Source organism: Cyprinodon tularosa, unplaced genomic scaffold (assembly GCF_016077235.1).
Source record: "Cyprinodon tularosa strain WSP-4 unplaced genomic scaffold, ASM1607723v1 ctg112, whole genome shotgun sequence".
Lineage (NCBI taxonomy): Eukaryota > Metazoa > Chordata > Actinopteri > Cyprinodontiformes > Cyprinodontidae > Cyprinodon > Cyprinodon tularosa.
In genome coordinates, this window is record NW_024037916.1 from 978,230 (window position 1) to 1,000,035 (window position 21,806).

The window sequence follows — 21,806 nt, forward strand, 5'->3', positions numbered from 1 at the left end:
AATTAAGCGTTTGCTTTTCATGCATCAGTTCACAATCTGAAGCACATCGAGACATGTTGTTATCCAAAGCTGAAAACTGAAATCTATGTGTTCAAAGTGTTGATAAAAGATAGGCTTTGGCATTTGTGGTCAAATTTTTAAATCAAAGAATTTTTTTTTCTAGTAGATTCGACCATATATTTTTTTTAAATCTTCTGGTATGTTGTCATGCGCTCTAGCAGCCTCTGGAAGGGAACCAGGCCCACAGCATCACAGTGTCAAACTATTTTTACAGGTGCTGGTCATAAAATTAGAATATCATGAAAAAGTAGATTGATTTCAGTAATTCCATTTAAAAAGTGAAACTTGTATATTATATTCATACATTACATACAAACTCATATATTTCAGATGTTTATTTTGTTTAATTTTGATGATTACAAATGACAACAAATGAAAATCTCAAATTCATCATATCGGAAAATTAGAATATTGTGAAAAGGTTCAAAATTGATGGCCCCTGGTGCCACACTCTAATCAGCTAATTAACTCAAACCACCTGCAAAAGCCTTTAAATGGTCTTTCAGTCTAGTTCTATAGGCTACACAATCATGGGGAAGACTGCTGACTTGACAGTTGTCCAAAAGACGACCATCGACACCTTGCACAAGGAGGGCAAGACACAAAAGGTCATCGCTAAAGAGGCTGGCTGTTCACAGAGCTCAGTGTCCAAGCACATTAATAGAGAGGCGAAGGGAAGGAAAAGATGTGGTCGAAAAAAGTGTACAAGCAAGAGAGATAACCGCACCCTGGAGAGGATTGTGAAACAAAACCCATTCAAAAATGTGGGGGAGATTCACAAAGAGTGGACTGCAGCTGGAGTGAGTGCTTCAAGAACCACCACACACAGACGTATGAAAGACATGGGTTTCTGCTGTCGCATTCCTTGTGTCAAGCCACTCTTGAACCACAGACAGCGTCAGAAGCGTCTTGCCTGGGCTAAAGAGAAACAGGACCAAAGTCATGTTCTCTGATGAAAGTAAATTTTGCATTTCCTTTGGAAATCAAGGTCCCAGAGTCTGGAGGAAAAGAAGAGAGGCACTTCATCCACGTTGCTTGAAGTCCAGTGTAAAGTTTCCACAGTCAGTGATGGTTTGGGGTGCCATGTCATCTGCTGGTGTTGGTCCATTGTGTTTTCTGAGGTCCAGGGTCAACGCAGCCACATACCAGGAAGTTTTAGAGCACTTCATGCTTCCTGCAGCTGACCAACTTTTTGGAGATGCAGATTTCATTTTCCAACAGGACTTGGCACCTGCACACAGTGCCAAAGCTACCAGTACCTGGTTGAAGGACCATGGTATCCCTGTTCTTAATTGGCCAGCAAACTCTCCTGACCTTAACCCCATAGAAAATCTATGGGGTATTGTGAAGAAGAAGATGCAATACACCAGACCCAACAATTCAGAAGAGCTAAAAGCCACTATTAGAGCAACCTGGGCTATCATAACACCTGAGCAGTGCCACAGACTGATCGACTCCATGCCACGCCGCATTGCTGCAGTAATACAGGCCAAAGGAGGCCCAACTAAATACTGAGTGCTGTACATGCTCATACTTTTCATGTTCATACTTTTCAGTTGGCCAACATTTCTATAAATCCTTTGTTTTTATTGGTCTTCAGTAATATTCTAATTTTCTGATATGATGAATTTGAGATTTTCATTTGTTGTCATTTGTAATCATCAAAATTAAACAAAATAAACATCTGAAATATATGAGTTTGTATGTAATGTATGAATATAATATACAAGTTTCACTTTTTAAATGGAATTACTGAAATCAATCTATTTTTTCATGATATTCTAATTTTATGACCAGCACCTGTACTATCTTTGTTAACATGTATGAGGACTGAATGGCTTCATCTAGCTTTGTTATACAGTATAAGGTTAAATTTATGTTAAAGGTGTGCAGCTATTTTCTCACTTCCATAACCCAAAGTATTCAGATTAAAAAATATTTTTTAGACCAATTTTGACATCCATGAATCCATCCACCTTAAACAGTCTTATAACTGCAGGATTGGGGAACAGATCTGGTGTCCTTTATTGTTTGAATGATTCAATGGGCTAACCTACCGTGCTAATTACTGCAACACTAAATTAAACATCAATAGGCAGACTGATCAACAGAAGCATTTTTTTTTCATTTAATTTGTAGGAGTAGAAGTTTCTGATCACTAAAATATTTGACTTGAAATAAAACATGAAATATTAATGAAGTAAAGAGTTGGATGTTTCAGAAATGTTCTTATTAAAAATGCAATCCATTTTTAGGCAGGAGTGTCAATTTAAGTGTAGTGATCTAGAGAGAGATTCAGCATCGAATCTGTTGCTGATTTCTGATTGGAAGTGGAAGCAAAATAGTTGCTTCCTGGTGGCCAATATGGGATGGAAACATCGCCCCCATGTGGATGTAGGACGTAACGACAACACTTGAAAGTGTCACAAATCAATAAAAAATACATTTGTCCGTTTTTTGAATAAAAACTGGTTCACTATTTTTCAATATAATGAACTTTTATTGTGCATCAGTTCTTTTTTTCTATCATCGAAACCATTTTAGTTTAATGGGAGCAGCATTGTTTGCATTTTACAAATAAACTGTTGAAACTTAAAAAAAGGCTGAGTTAACTTTTTTAAATCGTTAAGAAAAAAAAGAAATGTGTTTAGAATAAAAAGTAAATCTAAATTGGTTTTAGTTTCTACGCAAAATCAGTCAGTTCCGTTTTGTAAATACATTTTATATTCAGATGTTCTTTTGCTTCTGATTGAGTTTTTTTTGTTTTCACATCCAAAATTTATTATTTCTAATGTTTTAAATTTGGTGCTAATTCATATATATATATTTTTTCTTGTTCGACAAGTATTGCATAACCTTAGATAAAAAAATAATCCTTATTTTCTTTTGAAAATCAGTTTTGCATTTCATAGAACCAATTCTAGTAGCTCAGGGTTCAGGTTTCTCTCAGTGAACTTCATTTCTTGTCAATTGTTTTTCCTCAAATCATTAAGTAATTTCCCTCTGGGATTATTAATGTATTTCTGATTCTGATTCTGATTGAAACATTGTCTTTGAAACATTCAGAGATTGAAGTGGATACAAAAAAAAAAAAACTTAACTACTTTAGACTTCTATTCATTGTATATGCTGGATTTATAGATGCGCCAATGTTCTAACCTGATTATAAAATATATTCTGAGAAATATATGAATGTGAACCCGGAAGTTTCCGCTCAAGTGCAGCAGCCTGGTGGTGATTTGTATTCAATAAGAGAGCCTTAAATGAACCCCAAAAGTTACCTTACACTGTGAGCTCAGAAATTATGTTCAGCAATTTCTGATTTAAATTTCAAAATAATGTTCATTCAAGTAATGTACTAACAAAAATACAAATCAAAGAAATTAACACATATGCGGCCAAATAGAATCACTCATTAAACAAAGCAGATAGTCAATAAAACTCAAATATGCTCTCTATTAGCTCACAAAATTATCTGTTTTCACTTTGATATCAAAAATGGAATATCGATCAATAAATGAAAACAACTTTTCTATTAAAGGTTAATGCATAGTTATTATGATAGGGCATACTTGGCTTTAAGCTTGGATAAATTCAAGCATATGTTTCAGTTTTGTATCTCCTTTTTGTCAACTCTTATTTTGAGTTTTACTGCAAGAAAAATGATTTAAGCATGAAAAGTTATTGATCTTCAAATCAGTATTTGTTATCTTGAAAAACTTATGGGATTTTGTGTAATTTATATCAAAAAAACAAATGTGGAGCTAAAAAGTGGACCTATTTCTAATCCTTCTATAAAACTTATAAATGTGCTTTCTCATCTAATCCTTGTATAAATATTACAAGTCTAAGTGTTGCTGTATTTTAAAGAACACACCCTATTGCCAAATAGGTTGTGGTATATTGTTGTACTTCTTATAACGAAACTCTTATGCGCTAAAGTCAGTCAAACTCTCCAATTTTCCTCACAGCTAAATGTTTTATTTAAACGCTCTGGTTGTTTTCTATTGGTTTATTGAGGCATTGGTGTTTCAGAAAGCATCTTTATTTACAAATTGAAGCCAAAAACCTTTTCTTTTCCCACCTATCTAAGTTTTCAGGCTTCAGTATCTCCACCATCTCCAGCCTACAAGCAGAACTTTGCCTCTATCATGTCTAAGGAGAGGGATTTGGACATTGTCCCAGCTTCTTTTAAACCAAGCAGAAGTGCTGGGATATTTCAATTCCACTTGTGTCCCTTTAAAAAAAAACATCCTGGGAAACCACTGTAGAGCTGTTTATGTTCACATAGTGCGCAGTTGGCTGTCAGCCTGGCCGAACTCAATCATAAGTCTCAGCTTTTGCTTTGCTTTTTGTCAACTCTTATTTTCTGTGCTACTGTAAGAGTTTAGGCATGAAAAAAATCCTTCATGTTTATTTCTCTAAATTTCCAAAGCACACCATTTAGTGGTGCATATTTCAGGAGTAAATGCATGTACTTAAGTTCGTCTTTGCTTTGCTTGGAAACCTGATACTAAATCTGGTTGTGCAAAAGCTTTTAAACAAAGTAAAATGCTGGCTCTGGACGATATCTATTTTTAAAAAAAGCACACATTTAGCCCAAGAGTAGACTAAATTGGTCTAGTTCACCAAAATAAAAAAAAATAAAAAAATAAAAAAAAGAAGCTGTGAATGTGCACTAAAATGAAATTTACCTTTATGCTTTAATGTTTTGCACTATTGTGTGGTTTGATAGCCTAAACAACTCCATGTTTTCAATTCCACCATCATCATTTTATGACTAAAGGGCAAAACAGAACAAAATGAAAATATTTCACTCCATAAATTTCTTTACTTTAACAGGGTATGTGAATTCTCTGTCATAAGACTCCATAATTGTCTTTCTCTCTCACTAAATGCATTATGAAGCTACAGCAGAAGATTGTCCATTAAACATAAAAACAACAAATGCTCCCACAGTGATTTAAAGGCTTGAAAATGGCCAAGATATTAACAAATTCATTGATATATTGTTGTAGAGACATTGTACAGTATTTCAGTTAAAAGTTCTGCTAAACATAATGTGAGTTATTTTAATCCAGTCTTTGAGAGAATGGACTGTTTTAATGCTATGAATCAATGTAAGAAACTCAAAGTGTGTGAAAATGTTGGGCCTGGCACATTCATGTGTTGCATCACATAGGTAGCTGGTGAAATACAGTCTAATTTCTGAGGTTAGGTAAAATTCTCTCCATCCTGAGGTAAGGAGTTTTTAGTCTTCTCTCATCATTTTAAAAAAAGGCGATATAAAGTCACCTCTATTGCTTTACTAAGGCAGACTAAAATGCAGTCAGAGACATGCTGAGCAAATCAGTGGTAAATTCTTGAATTATAAAGTTTTTCTGCTTGCACTTTGTTTCCAGTCTTTTCTAACATCACAGTCAGGCTTTAGAAAAATCAACAATCTATCCTAAAGTACTTAGGAATCATTTTTGGTAATTCTTTCACATTTAATGAACAGAGTGTGTTTACAAGAAAGCACAGCAATGGCTCTCCCTGCTGCGCCAGCTAAGGGGTTTTAAAGTCTGTGACCACACCCTGTATAGGGTTTATCAGTGTTTAATTGAGACTGTACTGACGTTTAACATTATTTCTTGGTTTGGACATTTAACTGCCAAAAGGAAAGCCAAACTTGGCAGAGTTGTTAAAATGGACAGTTAGATTACAAGCCAACAACAAATCAAATATTCTCAGCATTATATTAAAGAAGTGCATCTGCCATCAAGGAGCTGAACATGCTGTAACCTGAATGTCTGTTCTTCTTCCTTTCCTTTGATGAAGTGATTCTGTTGCTGCTGCTTTGTCTTAAATTAGCTCTTTTATAATGATGACCATCTAGAGGAATGGAAGGACACCTTAAGAACCTTAAGAGCAATTTGTTTGACTTGGATCCAGTTAAACAAAATTTGTTTAACCTCTAACAACGAATAAAAAAAACAAACTTTTTTTCCATTTAAATACTTGCCACACTGAAAAAAAAAATTCTATTTCTCTTAAAAATAAATAGAAATGTAGGTATTTGTAACAATATTAATAACGGTCAATGACAACCATTAGGAACCAGTTATAATGGAAGCAAGAGCTTGTCAAAGGTTGCCAGGTCTAAACGGAACGTGTAATAAACTGGGTGAATGCCCAAAACAAAAGTTTGTTTGCATATTTACAACAGTGGGCATCAAGGGGTTAAAGATACGCAACCTTTAAACACAGATGAGCTTTTTTATTTTTTTTTTTTTTTTACTCTTTTTATGTCCATTGTTGGATATTTGTCATTAATTTAAAAACCATTTTATTCTAATTTTGGGCTTATGAAAGAAAGAAAAATATCAACCAAGATTTATATAAAAGCAAATTGAGGTTTTACATTTTAAATGAATTGATATCAAAACAATCACACAGTTTGCAACCTAAAGACAAAAACATATACGTTAAAATATAGATATATTTATTTCCATTTTGAAACACTGGTTTATATTGTTTGCTATTCTTAATCAAAATAATTACAGTCCCAGTTGAGGGTTTAAAGAGCCACTCGGGCTCAGACCCCTGCTCTATTAGAATAAATTATCTGTGATAATAAAAAGAAGAAGATTTAATTCTCTGCTGCTATTTAGTCTTGCTAAAAGTTCAGGTGTATTTTATAATTGTCACAGATGGATATCAGATTCAACAGCAGCTTTTTAAATGCCTCTTTTGAGTTTTCCATTAAGGCCACGATGCTGTTCTTTGTTTTGATGCTGGATTTTATCTTCAGGAAACTACACACAAGTAAAAAAAAATGTATGCAGTTTTAAAAAATAGGTCTTTATAAATTCCACACTGTCCCTGAGCAGCCTTTTTTGTCCTGTTGTTCTAAAAAGCTTTCAGCCTTCATTGAGCTGAATTCCAACATTTATCTCCCCGCTTCTATTATTTAATCGTTTAAATCGAGTCCTAATCATCCTCAACATCCTTTCAGACACTTTGCTCCCCATCTTCAGTTCAGTTCAATGATAAATTCAAGACAAGAAAGCTGTAAAAATTAGAATATTCCTCCTGCACCCACAAGAGCATATGAAATGAACTAAGATGAGGAGGAGGAGGAGGCTGATGAAGATGGCTCATGCTGCAGTCTTTCACAACGGTTTTGTTGACTGTTGTGCGGGGAAGAGCTCATCAGTTTGAAGGAGAAAAAATTTTAATATGTGGAGAAGAGGGGCACTGTAGCGTATCTGCTCATTAGACAGCCGACGCTGTAATCCTGCAATCAGAGGCCTATTCATTAACATGGCGAGGGGGTGTGGGGGCATGTTTCATCTGCAACCACTTGAAGCTGCCAGTCACAGAGGGGGCGGATGCATGTTAGGATGACAAAGCGCGACGGCTTAAATGCTCAGGGATGTACATGCATGGAACGAGACGTGCATGAATGCTCCCTTAGGCTCTCATATTTGAGCGGGGAAGAAATTTTTACATTGTAGTGCTGGCAGGTGGCCCAAAGTGTGTCAGTCTGATAATCATTCCTGCTCAGCAGGAAGACGGCTTTTGTTTCAGGATTTCACAAGGAGCGGAGTCATTTTCCAGCACAGGTTTCTTCCTGGATTGAATTGATTGAAAGAGAGCGATTTTAAGACAGTTTATTCAAAGCTGAACGTCAAGGAAGAATTGGATCTTGTTTCTTTTCTTAATAGCATTCGGAAAACGAAACACACCTGGTCAGAAGACAATTAGATAATTTTACCCAAGCCTTAAGCATGAAGGAAACGAAAAAAAAAATAAAGCTCTGACTTTCATATATCTCAACGACTTGACAACGCTTGACTTTGGGATTTATTCCCCAAAAAAAGTTAACCGAAACACAAAAAAATTAAAGGAAGAAACAGATGTCTAAGTTTTGCTCACAGTCCTATTTTAATCTGCAGCTCATTGTTTTATGAGAAGTACCAATCCCTTTTCACCTTGAATCTGACTGGAAAACCTCTAAGCAATCATTAGAAAAAGACCCGATGCTAATTGGTGTTAGGCCCAAAGAGAGGAGGACTAGAGCTCCAATAAGATACCTTTCTACTTTAAATACTTTTGCATTGTTTGTCTAATAAAGCTGTTAGCATTTATAAATTGAAAATAAATTAAGATAGAAAATGACAAGTGAAGAATATTATGAACCTTAAAAAAAAGCAATAATATCAGGAAAATACTCCAGCGAGTGGGAAAGCTGAGGATTGTTTATTTGATGTTTATTTAATTTCTAAGTAGTTTGGTTTCCTTTCTTCAGTTCAGGTACCTGTATTAAGGAAAGAAACAAACAAACAAGCAAAAATAACCCAGCAAACAAATACAGCATAGAGCAGCTAGCCCCTTTTGTTGTTGTGTTTGAACTTATACATTTAGAAAATCTTTAGATTTGTCCATCTTGATCATTTCCAACAGTATTTTAAAACTCAATTTGTTTTGCAAAATTACTACTGATGTAGAAATAACATAAATACATTTCAGAACCTCACTCATTGTTGCAGGTATGGTTCATACCTTTTTATTTGGGGAGTCCAAAGCAGCTGTTATGTTCACTTATACCTTGGGCAGGCTTTTCTTCTTTACCTTTTATTTCCCTAGTAAAGTATAAGTAAACAATATTAAAATGAATAAATGTTCCCTTTTATGAGCTACCTGGTATTCAATAAAGAGCTGTTTTTTTTAAACATTGCTTCAGTCTCTGCCATTTTTTAACGTCTAAATAGGAAGAGAGCCATGTTGATCCATCTTGTGAAATCCTTAAACTTCTTCACATCCCAGCCTCTTAAGTGCTCGCAATCAATGCAGCAGTGGTAGATAATACATCTAAAAGGAGGTCATAAAGGCCTGAAGAAAAACCAAATTGATGGCCACACTTTAAGTGAATTCGTATCTAATCGTTTTCATAGCAGGATTGATCATATTTTCCTGCGACAGGTTGTTATACTGGATGGCCCAAATATTGCTCTGAATAACACGTTCCAGCAGGAATTTGACCTCTGAAAGGTGACCTTTAGATTTATGGCAGCAGGGGATAGAAAGGGTTTCCCAGTAAAATCTGACTATATTTTCTTTTTTCTGTTAACATCACCTGCAACACCTGCTAAGATGAAAACGCTCATTACCCTGGAAAATCTTTTTATCTAAATAAGTAATTTTTTCTTAAATGAGTGCATTTTTTTTTCAATTGAATTGGGGAGGTAGTTAAGACATTTTAACAATTGGAACAAAACAATTTACATTTAAAATAAGAAAAAAATGATTGCATTGTCTTTTTTCAAGTACATATTATCTTATTTTAAGAGTAAAAATCCTCATTCCATTGGTAGATCATCTTATTTTCCTATGCAAATTAAGGTTAATACGTTCAATTTAAAAATGTTTTACTTATTTCTAGATTGTTTCTACAATGTAAATAAACCTGATGACAGATTTGATGCAATTTATTTACAATGTACAAATACAGAATTTTTCCATGTAATGACACATTTAAAAGTGCTTTGAAAACAAGTTTTTATCTGAATAAATAAGATATTTTTTTCTCCTGACAACAGTACAACAACAAACAACATTAAAGCTGCAAATGGGCTCATAATGAAAAAGGAAAGCCTCTTGGGCATACTGCTACCAGGCTCTGCCATTTGAAGCCACAAGCACTAACTGGAAGAATGAGAGAGCTTCTGTCCTCTGAGAGGGGAAATAAAATAAAATAAAAGTATTCTGTGCTTCATTTAGAATAAAGAAAAAAAAATGTCCTCTGTTTGCTTGAAAGCGTCACCACAGTCCAGCTCAAAAGGAATAATCGAACAGAAAATGAACGTCCCTGCTCTGCCTAAGGGCTGCAGACAGGAATAGCTTTCCATGTCATCAGTGGTGAAAACACAGAGGAGGATTCTGCAGGTCAGCGGCTGATTGGAAGCTGCGGCAAAGAAATGGACGGATGAGTCAAGTGTCCAGGGCCAGCAAGGACGGAAAAGGGGTGAGCTGCAAAAGAAAACACAACACTGTATTCAGTTCCACTTCCTTATGAAGGCTGAAGAGCTCCTCTAGCAGCTAAACGCACCTTACAGATTTAGAGCCCATTTGGAACAAAAGGTTTGTAACCCACACAAAACTAATCGCATATTTTCAACAGTCTGTTCAACAGGAAACAGTAACACTCTTTTTGTTACCATAATATGACAACAATAAAATCATACTACTCCAGAGCGTCTGTAATGTCAGATAAAAACAAAATCATCTCCAACATGTGCCATAGAAAGGAGAAATCACAATAGAAACTTCCAATCTAAGAAATTAATGTAGTTAGTTTTTAGTCTGCCAAAAACAAATTCTCCTAAACATAATATACAACAATACTAAATTAAGGATTGTTTGATTAACCTCATGCTGCTAAAGGTTTCTATCTACTGAGGAATTAATTAATTAATTTGCTGGCATTTTTTTAAAAGCTACACCTTGGATCTGCATTCATCACTTGTACAACTTTTTTTATGGCTGGGTTTCATCTTTTTTCCTCCTTTCTAAAATCATACTGCCTTCATTTATAGGCACTCCTGGTAAAAAACAATTAAAATACATTTTTAGTTTTTTATTTTAATGCCACTATTTCCCAGACCTCTTTCTTTTAAAACCACCTACAACTCTCTGTAGTGGAATAAAAAAAAATAGTTTAGAAAAAAAAATGTATAGATATTTAGCAATTTCCTATAGTTAAAGTACAACTACAGATATATTTTGTGATATACATTAACGTGGCCGTACTAATAGGGTATCACTTCTGTGATATGTTATATTTTTACAGTTTGCTGTTTAATAATTCATTAAATGTGAGCAAAGCAATAAATACCACTTCTATACCTGCCATGGAAGTTAAAGAGATATCTTCCACACTCATACCTGTAGATCTATGTAATCATGTGTTAAGGCAAAATGATGAATAAATAGTCATCAGTTTCGCTTCATATTCTCTAAACTGAATCTCAGCTTTCTTGCAAATAGTTCAGAGCCGTTAACTGCAAACTAAAAACACTAATAAACTCATGTGTGATGTCCTTCATCAAACCTTTACCACGTGTATTTGGTAAAATACATGTCATCAGTGCAGTAGTGTGCACTGCGTTGTGATGACAATAATATTCTAATATTTCTCTCCTATTTATTACTTGCCAAACAACATTTTTTAGACCAAGACAAAATGTTCAAATTAGAAAGTTAATTATATCATATACATATGATCAAGTACACAGAAGCCAATTTCTCTAAGCCACTGTTCCAAATCAAACAGGCTAAAATGTAAAATGTGAGATCCTAACATTTGGAATGGATAGAAGCAATTATCACACTCCAAACAACCCTTTGAGATAGAAGTATTGCGAAGCCTGATAATGCCATGACAATATACACTCACCGGCCACTTTATTAGGTACACCTGTCCGACTGCTCGTTAACACTTAATTTCTAAGCAGCCAATCACATGGCGGCAACTCAGTGCATTTAGGCATGTAGACATGGTCAAGACAATCTCCTGCAGTTCAAAGCGAGCATCAGTATGGGGAAGAAAGGTGATTTGAGTGACTTTGAACGTGTCATGATTGTTGGTGCCAGAAGGGCTGGTCTGAGTATTTCAGAAACTGCTGATCTACTGGGATTTTCACGCACAACCATCTCTAGGGTTTACAGAGAATGGTCCGAAAAAGAAAAAACATCCAGTGAGCGGCAGTTCTGTGGGCGGAAATGCCTTGTTGATGGCAGGGGTCAGAGGAGAATGGCCAGACTGGTTCGAGCTGATAGAAGGGCAACAGTGACTCAAATAACCACCTGTTACAACCAAGGTGGGCGGAAGAGCATCTCTGAACGCACAGTACGTCGAACTTTGAGGCAGATGGGCTACAGCAGCAGACCACACCGGGTGCCACTCCTTTCAGCTAAGAACAGGAAACTGAGGCTACAATTTGCACAAGCTCATCGAAATTGGACAATAGAAGATTGGAAAAACGTTGCCTGGTCTGATGAGTCTCGATTTCTGCTGCGACATTCGGATGGTAGGGTCAGAATTTGGCATCTACAACATGAAAGCATGGATCCATCCTGCCTTGTATCAACGGTTCAGGCAGGTGGTGGTGGTGTCATGGTGTGGGGAATATTTTCTTGGCACTCTTTGGGCCCCTTGGTACCAATTGAGCATCGTTGCAACGCCACAGCCTACCTGAGTATTGTTGCTGACCATGTCCATCCCTTTATGACCACAATGTACCCAACTTCTGATGGCTACTTTCAGCAGGATAATGCGCCATGTCATAAAGCTGGAATCATCTCAGACTGGTTTCTTGAACATGACAATGAGTTCACTGTACTCAAATGGCCTCCACAGTCACCAGATCTCAATCCAATAGAGCATCTTTGGGATGTGGTGGAACGGGAGATTCGCATCATGGATGTGCAGCCGACAAATCTGCGGCAACTGTGTGATGCCATCATGTCAATATGGACCAAACTCCCTGAGGAATGCTTCCAGCACCTTGTTGAATCTATGCCACCAAGAATTGAGGCAGTACTGAAGGCAAATGGGGGTCCAACCCGTTACTAGCATGGGGTACCTAATAAAGTGGCCGGTGAGTGTATATTCACTTCATATAATGTAACCATGTTTAAAAATCTTTACAGACCACTGTTAGGATTGCATTCAATAACAGCTTTTAAAGATTGCTTAATCTCCTAAAAAGTAATTTATTCTATTCAGATCTTTACCAGGGGAGCCCATGATTTTGTGCAGGGTTCTTTACATTTTATCCCTCAAAGGAAATGAGAGATCAAATTGAATGCAAAAGCTTAAAATGACTTCACTCAAACATTCACCCTGTTAAAGCTTATCTGTCATCCATTATCTTGTTAAAAATAACACTTTTGAGACTAATCAAACAAACTGCAGACCAATTGCAAAGTTTGATATGATTTTTAGGTATCTATATACCCTAAAAACAGATCAGTCGTTTCAACCAAAAAATTGGTAAAATTTTACTGATCTTGTCGGTAGTTACATGTCCAACAAACCTTTTGGCTAAAATAACCAATCTAAGTGGGAAGCGCTCTACATTGGTAAAAGGGCAAACAAATACAAATTGGTTAATTTGATCAAAATATTGGATAATTAGCGTAACAACTTTGAAAGCCAGAGATTGAACCAATAACCGTTTGATTGCAGAGGAAACTCCTGCCATAACTAATACTTCTTGGAATCCACTAATAGTTAATACAAATGTCATAACCAAGGCTAAAACAAAAATGTGCATTTTGTACAGGTCCACATCTTTGTAATTACTCTCTAGGTCCATAACTATTACACATTATACTTGACTACAGCCAAACAGTCAGAGTGGTAAGTTACCACATCAGCTACCATTTCTACTGTATTGGTTGTTGGTTAATCTATTAAATTTCTTGATCTGAAACCAAAGGCTTCAACACTTTCTGATTATTAAATTGGTTCATCTAACCAAATTGGTTTAACCAACTAGAGTGGATTTAATAGTAGTTTTTTTGGCTTAAAAATACCACTTCAAGAGTAATAGATTTTAGTCCTTTGTTTTATATCATAATGGGCAAAAGTAGTAAATATGCTATTAACTTCTAAACCGGGTCTAGTTCTTGTGTTCCTTGATACCTGAATAAGATTCCACCATTTCTTTTAAAGGTTTGTTGCAAAAGCTGCATAATCACACTGTACTCAAGTGTCTGTGATGTAAAATATTCACAAAATTCATCTGTAAATATAGTTGCAGCTTACAGAAAAAACAGGGAAGTGAGGTGAATAAATAAACCACTTAGAAATTCTTCAAAATCTGCTGCGCTTAAAAAGCGTATGAGTTTCAGGTCAAACACTGAAAACATTTCAACTTAAAGATGTCATCTGGTTATTATAAAAATCATTTTCATTAAAAACAGCTAACCCAATAAAAGCCTGACACTCACCATCCAGGTATCCGTGCAGAGCCAGGAGGTGAGGTCGGTCCGGGCTGCTGAAGGAGGAATAGTGGAGATCTTCTGGAAGCGACGGCGGCATCCTGGCCAGTGGAGCGTTCTGAGGGAAGCTGCTCTGAGGGGGCTGCTTTTTGTGTCGGGCGCGGCAGTTCTGAAACCAAACCTGGAGAAGAATGCAGACAAGGTTAACAAACATGTGGGAGTCGGACAACAATCACTGTTAACCTTGACATTGTTATCTAGCTTTTGATGTGCAATTAATAAATAAACCAAAACTATAATATATCTATAAAATAAATAGATATATATCTATATCTATAAAATAGAGCAAAACAGCAGGAATCATTGTTCTTATAAAGAAAGTCACTTAATTTAAGAATATCTACAACATTAACCACTATGGACGCAACTATTTTGATCTAATATGAAAATACAAAAGCTTTAATTTAAGAGCCTTTATCCAACTATTGGGGAAGGCAAAGAAACTTTCACAAGCTAGTAGGAGACCTACTAAATACATAAAGCATGTGGTTGAAAAGTAAAGGTAAAGGAATGTCCACAATTTTCTTTTAATGGATAGGACCCAAAGGCTTAAAAAGTTGAACAAAAATAAAAAGAACTTGGGGCAACTTATGGAAAAGACAACAACAACAAAAAACAGCACATAGTGACTGAAAAGGTGTGAAGAAAATCCCTTTATCATCACTGTGCCATAATGCAACCGAAGGTTTATCACATTTCATCATTTCCCCCTGTAAGTGAAAAAGAAGAAGCAACTTTATGCACTGCTGATAAAAAAATAAATAAAAACTTATTATAATGTGCTTCTTCAAATTTGACCTCTTCATTCTTTTCTCAGCACATAACCACCAGCCACTCTGCACTAGTTTGGTGTTGGCTGCTTTAAATAGCTGTTTAATATCCATTGAGTACTAGTCCTGCACTACTAACATTAAGCTATATTGTTAAAACACTTTGCAGTACAGTAATTTATTGTTTATCTTTTAACTCTTCACTGTTATGTTATTCTTATACATTTTTCTAGGGTCCATATTTCTGTGACAATTTTTTTCTATAATCTTTTTGCTGATGTAAACACCCGAATTTCCCAGTTATGGGAAAATAAAGGGATTTTCTATTCTATTTCTATTATATTCTACTCAATAAATATGGTCTTACAAATAGAAGACTAGTGGCATAGACAGATAAACTGATCCTTTTTTCAGATTGTATACAACGCTTTTGTTCTCAGTTTTTTAATAGATCTTCTTAACAATCCTTTTAAAAATTCTGATATTCCAGTTGCCTATTCTGCTGCGCATCATCATTTCATTTCACCTACTTCTTATAAGACAAACTTCTATGGCTTACCCTGTTTATGGAAATAATCTGCTCAACATCCTCTCTTAAGAGACCATTACATCACAGTTCTTTACTATAAGCAGCTTTTTTTCATCAGTTTTAAGCCATCTATTGAACAGAAACAAGAATTTGTGTAATGAATCTATCTTTTCTGATGATATTCTCCTTACTGACATGCAGCTGTATTTTTTTTTTACAGTAGCAGGAAAAGTTTTCACTTGTTTTGTTGTCTTTTGTTTGCAAACAAGATTCTCAGAGAAATGATTTCAACACCTGCCTGAATGACTCTTCTGCTAAGTCCCGTCATTTCTGCCAGTTTCTGCAGCGTCTGAGCATCAGGGTTGTTGTCTTGGGCAAACTGAGTCTGCATGACCTGCAGGAGAGAGATACAGCACTGATATAAAAAAAAACAACTCTTGCTGTTTAACAAGCAGCTGCAACTCAGTTCAATTCAGTTTATTTATATAGTTTATATTTATAACATGCCATTTCAAGGCCCTTCCCAAAGACAGTTTAATCAAATATTGCAGACAGATTTGTTAAAGGTTATCAAGCTTATTGCATTGAGGCATTGACTTTGCAGGATCCACTCCTCCTGGATTAGTTCGTAGTGACAGAAGACACTTGCTGCATTATGTTATTGACTAGCAGCAATCCCTCACATTGAGCATGAATGCAGTGAAAGTGAAGGGGAAAAGCTCCCTCTGCAACACTGTAACATCCCTGAAGACAGGGACATACCTGCAGCTGCTCGGCCGTGAACGAGGTCCGTGCCCTCTTTGCTGGTTTTGGTTGGCAGTCCTGATCTGAAGGCAGCGCTCCTTCCAGAGTCAGACCGGTGCCTGAAATTAAACAAAACGTATTCTAGTCATTGACTGTAAGAACAATAGACCAAAAGGTGAGATTGCAAAAGCAGATATTAAACTGAAATACTTTTAGTTTGGCTAAATGGAGCTTAAGTTTGATTTCAATCTGGAAGACTCATCAGTTTCACCTGAACCACCTGCGATATCCCCTGTTCAGCTCGAAGCCAATCAGCTCGGAGCTGCATCTTCTCTGAAGCCAATCACCTTTCAAGATCCTCCTCATTTAGCTTCTGGCCCAGCTTCTTTCAAATGTTGATTCACAGTATCAAAATCTTTCGCCGGGGCCCGAGCTCAAAATAACTTATTTCTTTTATATCATTATCTGCTTCCATCTCGTTGAATCCTAGTTGCTCTCGACAAGATGCCCACTAACACTAAGCCTGGTTCTGCTGGAGGTTTCTTCCTGTTAAAAGGAGGTTTTCCTCTCCACTGCGGGATTGAAGAGAGTCAATGAGTCAATGCAATCAGCTGGTTTTCCTTAGATAGGAATATTTTTAAGAATATGATTGTGTTACCTGTATTAGTAAATTGCATAATACTTTTCTAATTACAGCTTTCTCTGTGTGATTCTCTCCAGGTTGAAATTTTGTTATTTTATCATTTTGATTTAAACAAAGGGAGTTTAATCACTAAACAAATGAACCAAAAATGACTCAGCGGTCATCAAAAACTGTGAGCTCATTTCCTATTATTTTACTCTGTCAAATCTCTCCGAATGTGTTATAGTGTAAGCGACACATTCATGACTCACAAATTGCTTTGCTGGTTTCACCATTAAACAGACTGTAAATTAAGGATTTTATTTTAAACTTTAGGTCTGCTAAAATTTAGGTATTTCACTTTAAGTAAACAAAATGTAAAAAATAATATAGCTCATCACAAAATTTAAGAAGAGTTGCATTGTACATAATTTATCCTCCATAATCAATATAATGATTGCATATCTCATATGCACGTCTAAGTCTACATTCTTTCATGTGGATTTGAATAAATAACTGTAATCCAGCTCATCTGAATTCATGTTTAGTGGTTTTGCTACCGTTTTCTGCAGCCCTGCGGAGATTTTCCAGCATGATGTCGTAGTGGCTTCGGCAGAGCACTCTGCCCTCCACCAGGCCAAACTCCTCCCCGGTGGACAGCTGCCTCTTGCAGGAGAAGCAGGCGAAGCAGGCCAGGTGATACACACTGCCCCGGGCCCGCCGCACCCAGTCACTGGCATATACCTGCCTGCCACACTGGGCACATTTTGTTCCGAACCTACTGTGAGAGAGGAGGACAAGAACATGGTGAGGATATCCTGTTTCCAACCTTGATTGGTTGTATCTAATTAAAAAAAAAGCAATTGCTTTACATTAAATCTGTGTATTTGATTTATTTTTTATTTAAAAACTAAATCAAGAGCTTGAGAATGTTAAGAAGAAATTTGCATGTGGAAATAAAGGGTTCAGACCATGAGGCTTTTAGGGGTCGGTTTGCTATAACAATCTTGAAAAAAATGAAAGTAAATCCAATGATAATAAGGGACTGCCTCTGAAAAATATAAGTGGATACATTCATTTATATCATAGGGTTAAAAGAGCAAAAATTTATGAATAAAGAGTTGAGCTCAGTAAGTTTGATAAATGTGTCAGACCCTAAAGATTGCACAAACCTAGCTAATGATTTGATGAATACTTTGCTTTCTTATACAGGTCAGACTCTAAATGAGCCAGTCTTTAATTTGTGGCAGAAAAATATAAATCATTTAGCATGAAACGTAAAAAAAAAAATAACCAGTAATTTGTCTCTTAAATACAAAAAGTTTTTTTTTTTTTTTTTTTTTTTTGTTTTTTTTTTTTTTTTTTTTAAGTACAACAAATCCGGGGAAATATAGATGGATTATTATTATTATTATTATTCGTGGCATTTTTCTTTTTTTGTTATTTTGTTATTTTATTTATTTATTTTTTATTTTTTACAAAAAGTTGCATTCATCTGTTTAATTTAAAATACAACCAATAACATGGAGCTTATGGATGTGCTAATTTGAAATACCTACAGAATATTAGACCACTTCTTTTTTATTTATTTATTTATTATTATTATTTTTTGAATTTCACAACTTTCAAAAGGAAAAAGAAAATGTCTCCTTCTGTGTTTTTTTTTAGGATCAAACAAATATATATAGATTGCTTTTTATAAGTCTACATAAAATATTTTAAAACAGACAAGTTCATTACAAATAATGTAATGGTTGAAGATGATATGACAATTTATTTACATATTTCTAAATTAAATACATATCCAAATATCCTCTGATGCGTCTTATTTTCAATCAGAAACAAATTTCTTGGTTGAATGTAAACATTTGTTTGCTTGTTTTTCCTTTTCTGTCAGGGTATTGTGCTTTACCTCATCCATTATTATATCGCAAATCTACATTATCATATCAATCTAAATTACGCCGAATCAAGCAGAAACCGTTCAGTGGCCCTAAAATATTTGAAATGCATGCACTTATGTAATAATTAAAATAAAAGCGACATATGTTCTTTTTAAATCAAAGATTCCAACTAGGAAGAAAGTGCATTTATAAGCTATGTTGGTTTTAACATTTAATCCAAGGAGCAATATAGGTCTAAATATTAGATTAAATGGGGATTAGCACCGCTCCTACCTGAAATAATCCAGTTTGCAGAAGATTTCTTTGTTTTTAACGTAGCAGCTGTTTTGTTGCCGCAGAGACGCCCTACAGACGGAGCACTCCAGGCAGCCTAAATGCCAGTTCAAGTTGTTCACCTGACATTAAAAAAAAAGGACAGGACGCATGAGCTAATTAAGGCTCTGTGAGCGCAGCAGATCATTTATGTAAATACCACTTTTTCTGTTTTATGTGTGAAGCTTTCACAGAAATAAACACAAATCAACACCATTAAGCTTTTTAAAACTAAAATCTGCTGAGGGTTGGAGGTTATCAGAGTGATTTGATGACCTTCAGCAGGTAGCGGTCCTGGATCTCCATCCCACAGCTGGCGCACTGGTTCTTGGCCGCCGGAGGAGAGCAGAGGCAGGCGGCCTCCAGTGGGCTGGACTCACCGGACTCCTTCTTCACATCCGGCTTAGACTGTTTCACAAAACACTGCTTTTTAAAAACAACAGATCAAGCACGGCGGTAATAGTAAAAAAAAAAAAAAAAAAGTACCAGAATATTAGATCATTTTAAATCCTGTTTTGTTTCGTAAAAACTTGGATAGCCTATAATCAGCAATCAGCCTTTAATAAGGATTATCTTTCCATTTGCAATACTTAGGCTAAATATCAGTTCCTGAAATTGACACATTTTCTGATTGCGATTAAATCTAATGCCAATATCTAAAGAACTACATAATTTAACATTTAAAACCCTGAGGAGGCCTACTTTCCAATTACACTCCAAATAAAATACTTTTTCTTTAAACTCCCCTTTATATGATAATTAGCAAAATAATTGAATTATGTCGGATAAATACTTAAATAATGTCAGAACACACTGTTGGTAACTATCCGGATTTTACTGCTGTTCAACGATATTTTCTAAGCCTAAACCTGGTTCAACTATTATTAAGAAAATGTTTTCATTCATAAGAAAAAAAAACAGTCATATTTTGAGTGACCTACTTTTTATTAAAAAGAAACAACGTTTTTTTATTATTTGTTGGACAGTCCTGTTATGCAGCCGATTTAGCCAGTTTTAAAATATATATAAAAAGAAATGAACAAGCAATTAAAACACTTGATTATCATAAGAAAAATATCTATTTTTATGTATTTTTTTCCTCTGTGAGACAATAATTCTGGAAATAAAAATAAAAAAAAATCTATTTTAAGATTTCGTTTCCATCATATTCAACACCATAACTACAGAAAAAAAAAAAAAGAACAACAAAAAAAAAAAAAAAGGACCCAATTCATTTGCCAGGAAAAAACAAAAATGGATTATTCCCGCACATAGGATAAATGCGCAAACTGTAAATTGTTTTGGATTAGTATAGTTGAGTTTTAACAATTTTACAGAAGCGCAAAACAAAAAAATGGAAGCAAGGATTAATCCAACATACAATAAAACAAATGAAGTTATCATAATTTTAGCCCTGACTGAGGATTTCTGTTAAGGTTTGGACATTTTCCTGCACCTCTGGTTAAATGCGCTCTGAGCAGCCGACCTCCTATGAATAAAGTTGAACTAAAAGATGCAGTCATAGAACAGATCTCTCTCTCTCCTGTTCGCCACTCACCATTTCCAGGTCCTGAGTTCTGCCTAATCGTAGTGGAGACCCAGTTTGCTCTGCGCATTGCGCATCTTTGCTCCAAACGCGCGCTACAGCCGCTCCTAACTCAACGTCTTACAGCTTCTCCCGCATTTAAACCCTGACAACAAAAGGAATTTGGTGCAATTAGATATAAAAAAAGAGGAAAAACACTACGGATCGATCCTTCCCATTGCGTTCAACGGAAGGTTGCGTGTTGCAATCACATGCAGAGAAAAGAAAGGGTGGCACTATGTCTGCAATTAGCGGCGGATTGAAACGCTGCGCTTGATAAGAGGCAACCCGAGTGTCAATTTCATCTGTCAATCAGGAGGAGGGAGCAGGGCCACCAAGCTGAGGAAGGGGGGGGAACGCTGCGCTCCCTAATTTCAATAGCTGTATAATCGAAAATCGAAAAATCTCCAAAGTGAAGAGCCTCAATTGGAGATCGCTCTATTCATAACAGACAATGTGCAGAAACTGCTGCTGATCTTGAGACATAAAGGAGCCTGATTGTCTCCTTTCTCGTGATGGACCCATTTAGACACTCCAGGCTCCCCTCAGTGATTACAGCTGCATTCAGAAAGTGCCAGAAATCTGCGTTTGGGGGGCAATCTGGACTCCGTGTTGTCCTTCACTTCTCGAAATTAACAGGAATGCAAGATCATGTTAATTACCGACTTGGATGTAAACACTGGAGGGAGTGAAACAAGAGGAGATGGTCTGTAAAAACTTCTGGGACAGAAAACCTCCGTAATGCGGCGAAAACATCATTCGGGGATAAATGGTTTATCCAGAAAAAGCGTCTAAATAAATCCCAAAAGGTTTTTTATGGGCAGTCCTTTATGCTTTTAAGAAAAAGCTGATCCAAGATGAACCTTGAGGGAATCCATCATGGTTTCCAAACACTCTGATCTGAAATAGACTCAGAATCTAGTCCCAGTGAGCAGAGGCAGGATATGATGCTGAGCCCTCCTCTACAGTAACTCAGACTAACTCAGAACCATCGGCGTCGCCAGACCCCATTTACTGGGGCACGTGCCCCAGTATAAATGAGCTGTGCCCCAGTATAAATCTCATGAATATTTGCAACAGTATTACATTTTTTAATGCATCAATTTAGATAATTCCAACGCGCAGCAAGTGTGTTGTTAACTCCAAATTGAGGATGAATTAGCGCCCCCACGTCAGCGCATGTCACTGCATGAACTGCAGGTAAACTAACACACTGTTCTCAACTGTT

General features: G+C 36.0%; 1 protein-coding gene across 3 annotated transcripts; it reads right to left on the bottom strand.

Annotated features, from left to right (window-relative positions):
* Positions 1-9,515: 9,515 nt before the first annotated feature.
* On the bottom strand, positions 9,516-21,537 carry si:ch211-236k19.2 (LIM/homeobox protein Lhx6). 3 transcript variants are annotated; one of them, XM_038300082.1, is made up of 9 exons: positions 21,241-21,537; positions 20,552-20,684; positions 19,270-19,401; positions 18,955-19,076; positions 17,338-17,555; positions 16,174-16,274; positions 15,706-15,805; positions 14,062-14,233; positions 9,516-10,074 (listed from the first exon to the last, which is right to left on the bottom strand). In XM_038300082.1, the coding sequence occupies exons 2-9, from the start codon at positions 20,552-20,554 to the stop codon at positions 9,822-9,824; spliced, it is 1,101 nt and encodes a 366-aa protein (XP_038156010.1). In that variant the 5' UTR covers positions 20,555-20,684; positions 21,241-21,537; the 3' UTR covers positions 9,516-9,821. The 3 variants fall into 3 exon arrangements, with proteins under 3 accessions (XP_038156010.1, XP_038156002.1, XP_038156016.1); XM_038300074.1 differs by having other exon boundaries at positions 17,338-17,558; XM_038300088.1 differs by having other exon boundaries at positions 9,857-10,074; positions 15,710-15,805; positions 17,338-17,558; positions 21,241-21,535.
* Positions 21,538-21,806: the final 269 nt, after the last annotated feature.

Coding starts and splice junctions, on each gene's coding strand:
- si:ch211-236k19.2 (XM_038300074.1), bottom strand. Junction 16,275..17,337: donor CCGCAGGGCTGCAGAAAACG/GTAGCAAAACCA, acceptor GTTTAATTTCAG/GCACCGGTCTGACTCTGGAA. Junction 15,806..16,173: donor TCACGGCCGAGCAGCTGCAG/GTATGTCCCTGT, acceptor TCTCTCCTGCAG/GTCATGCAGACTCAGTTTGC.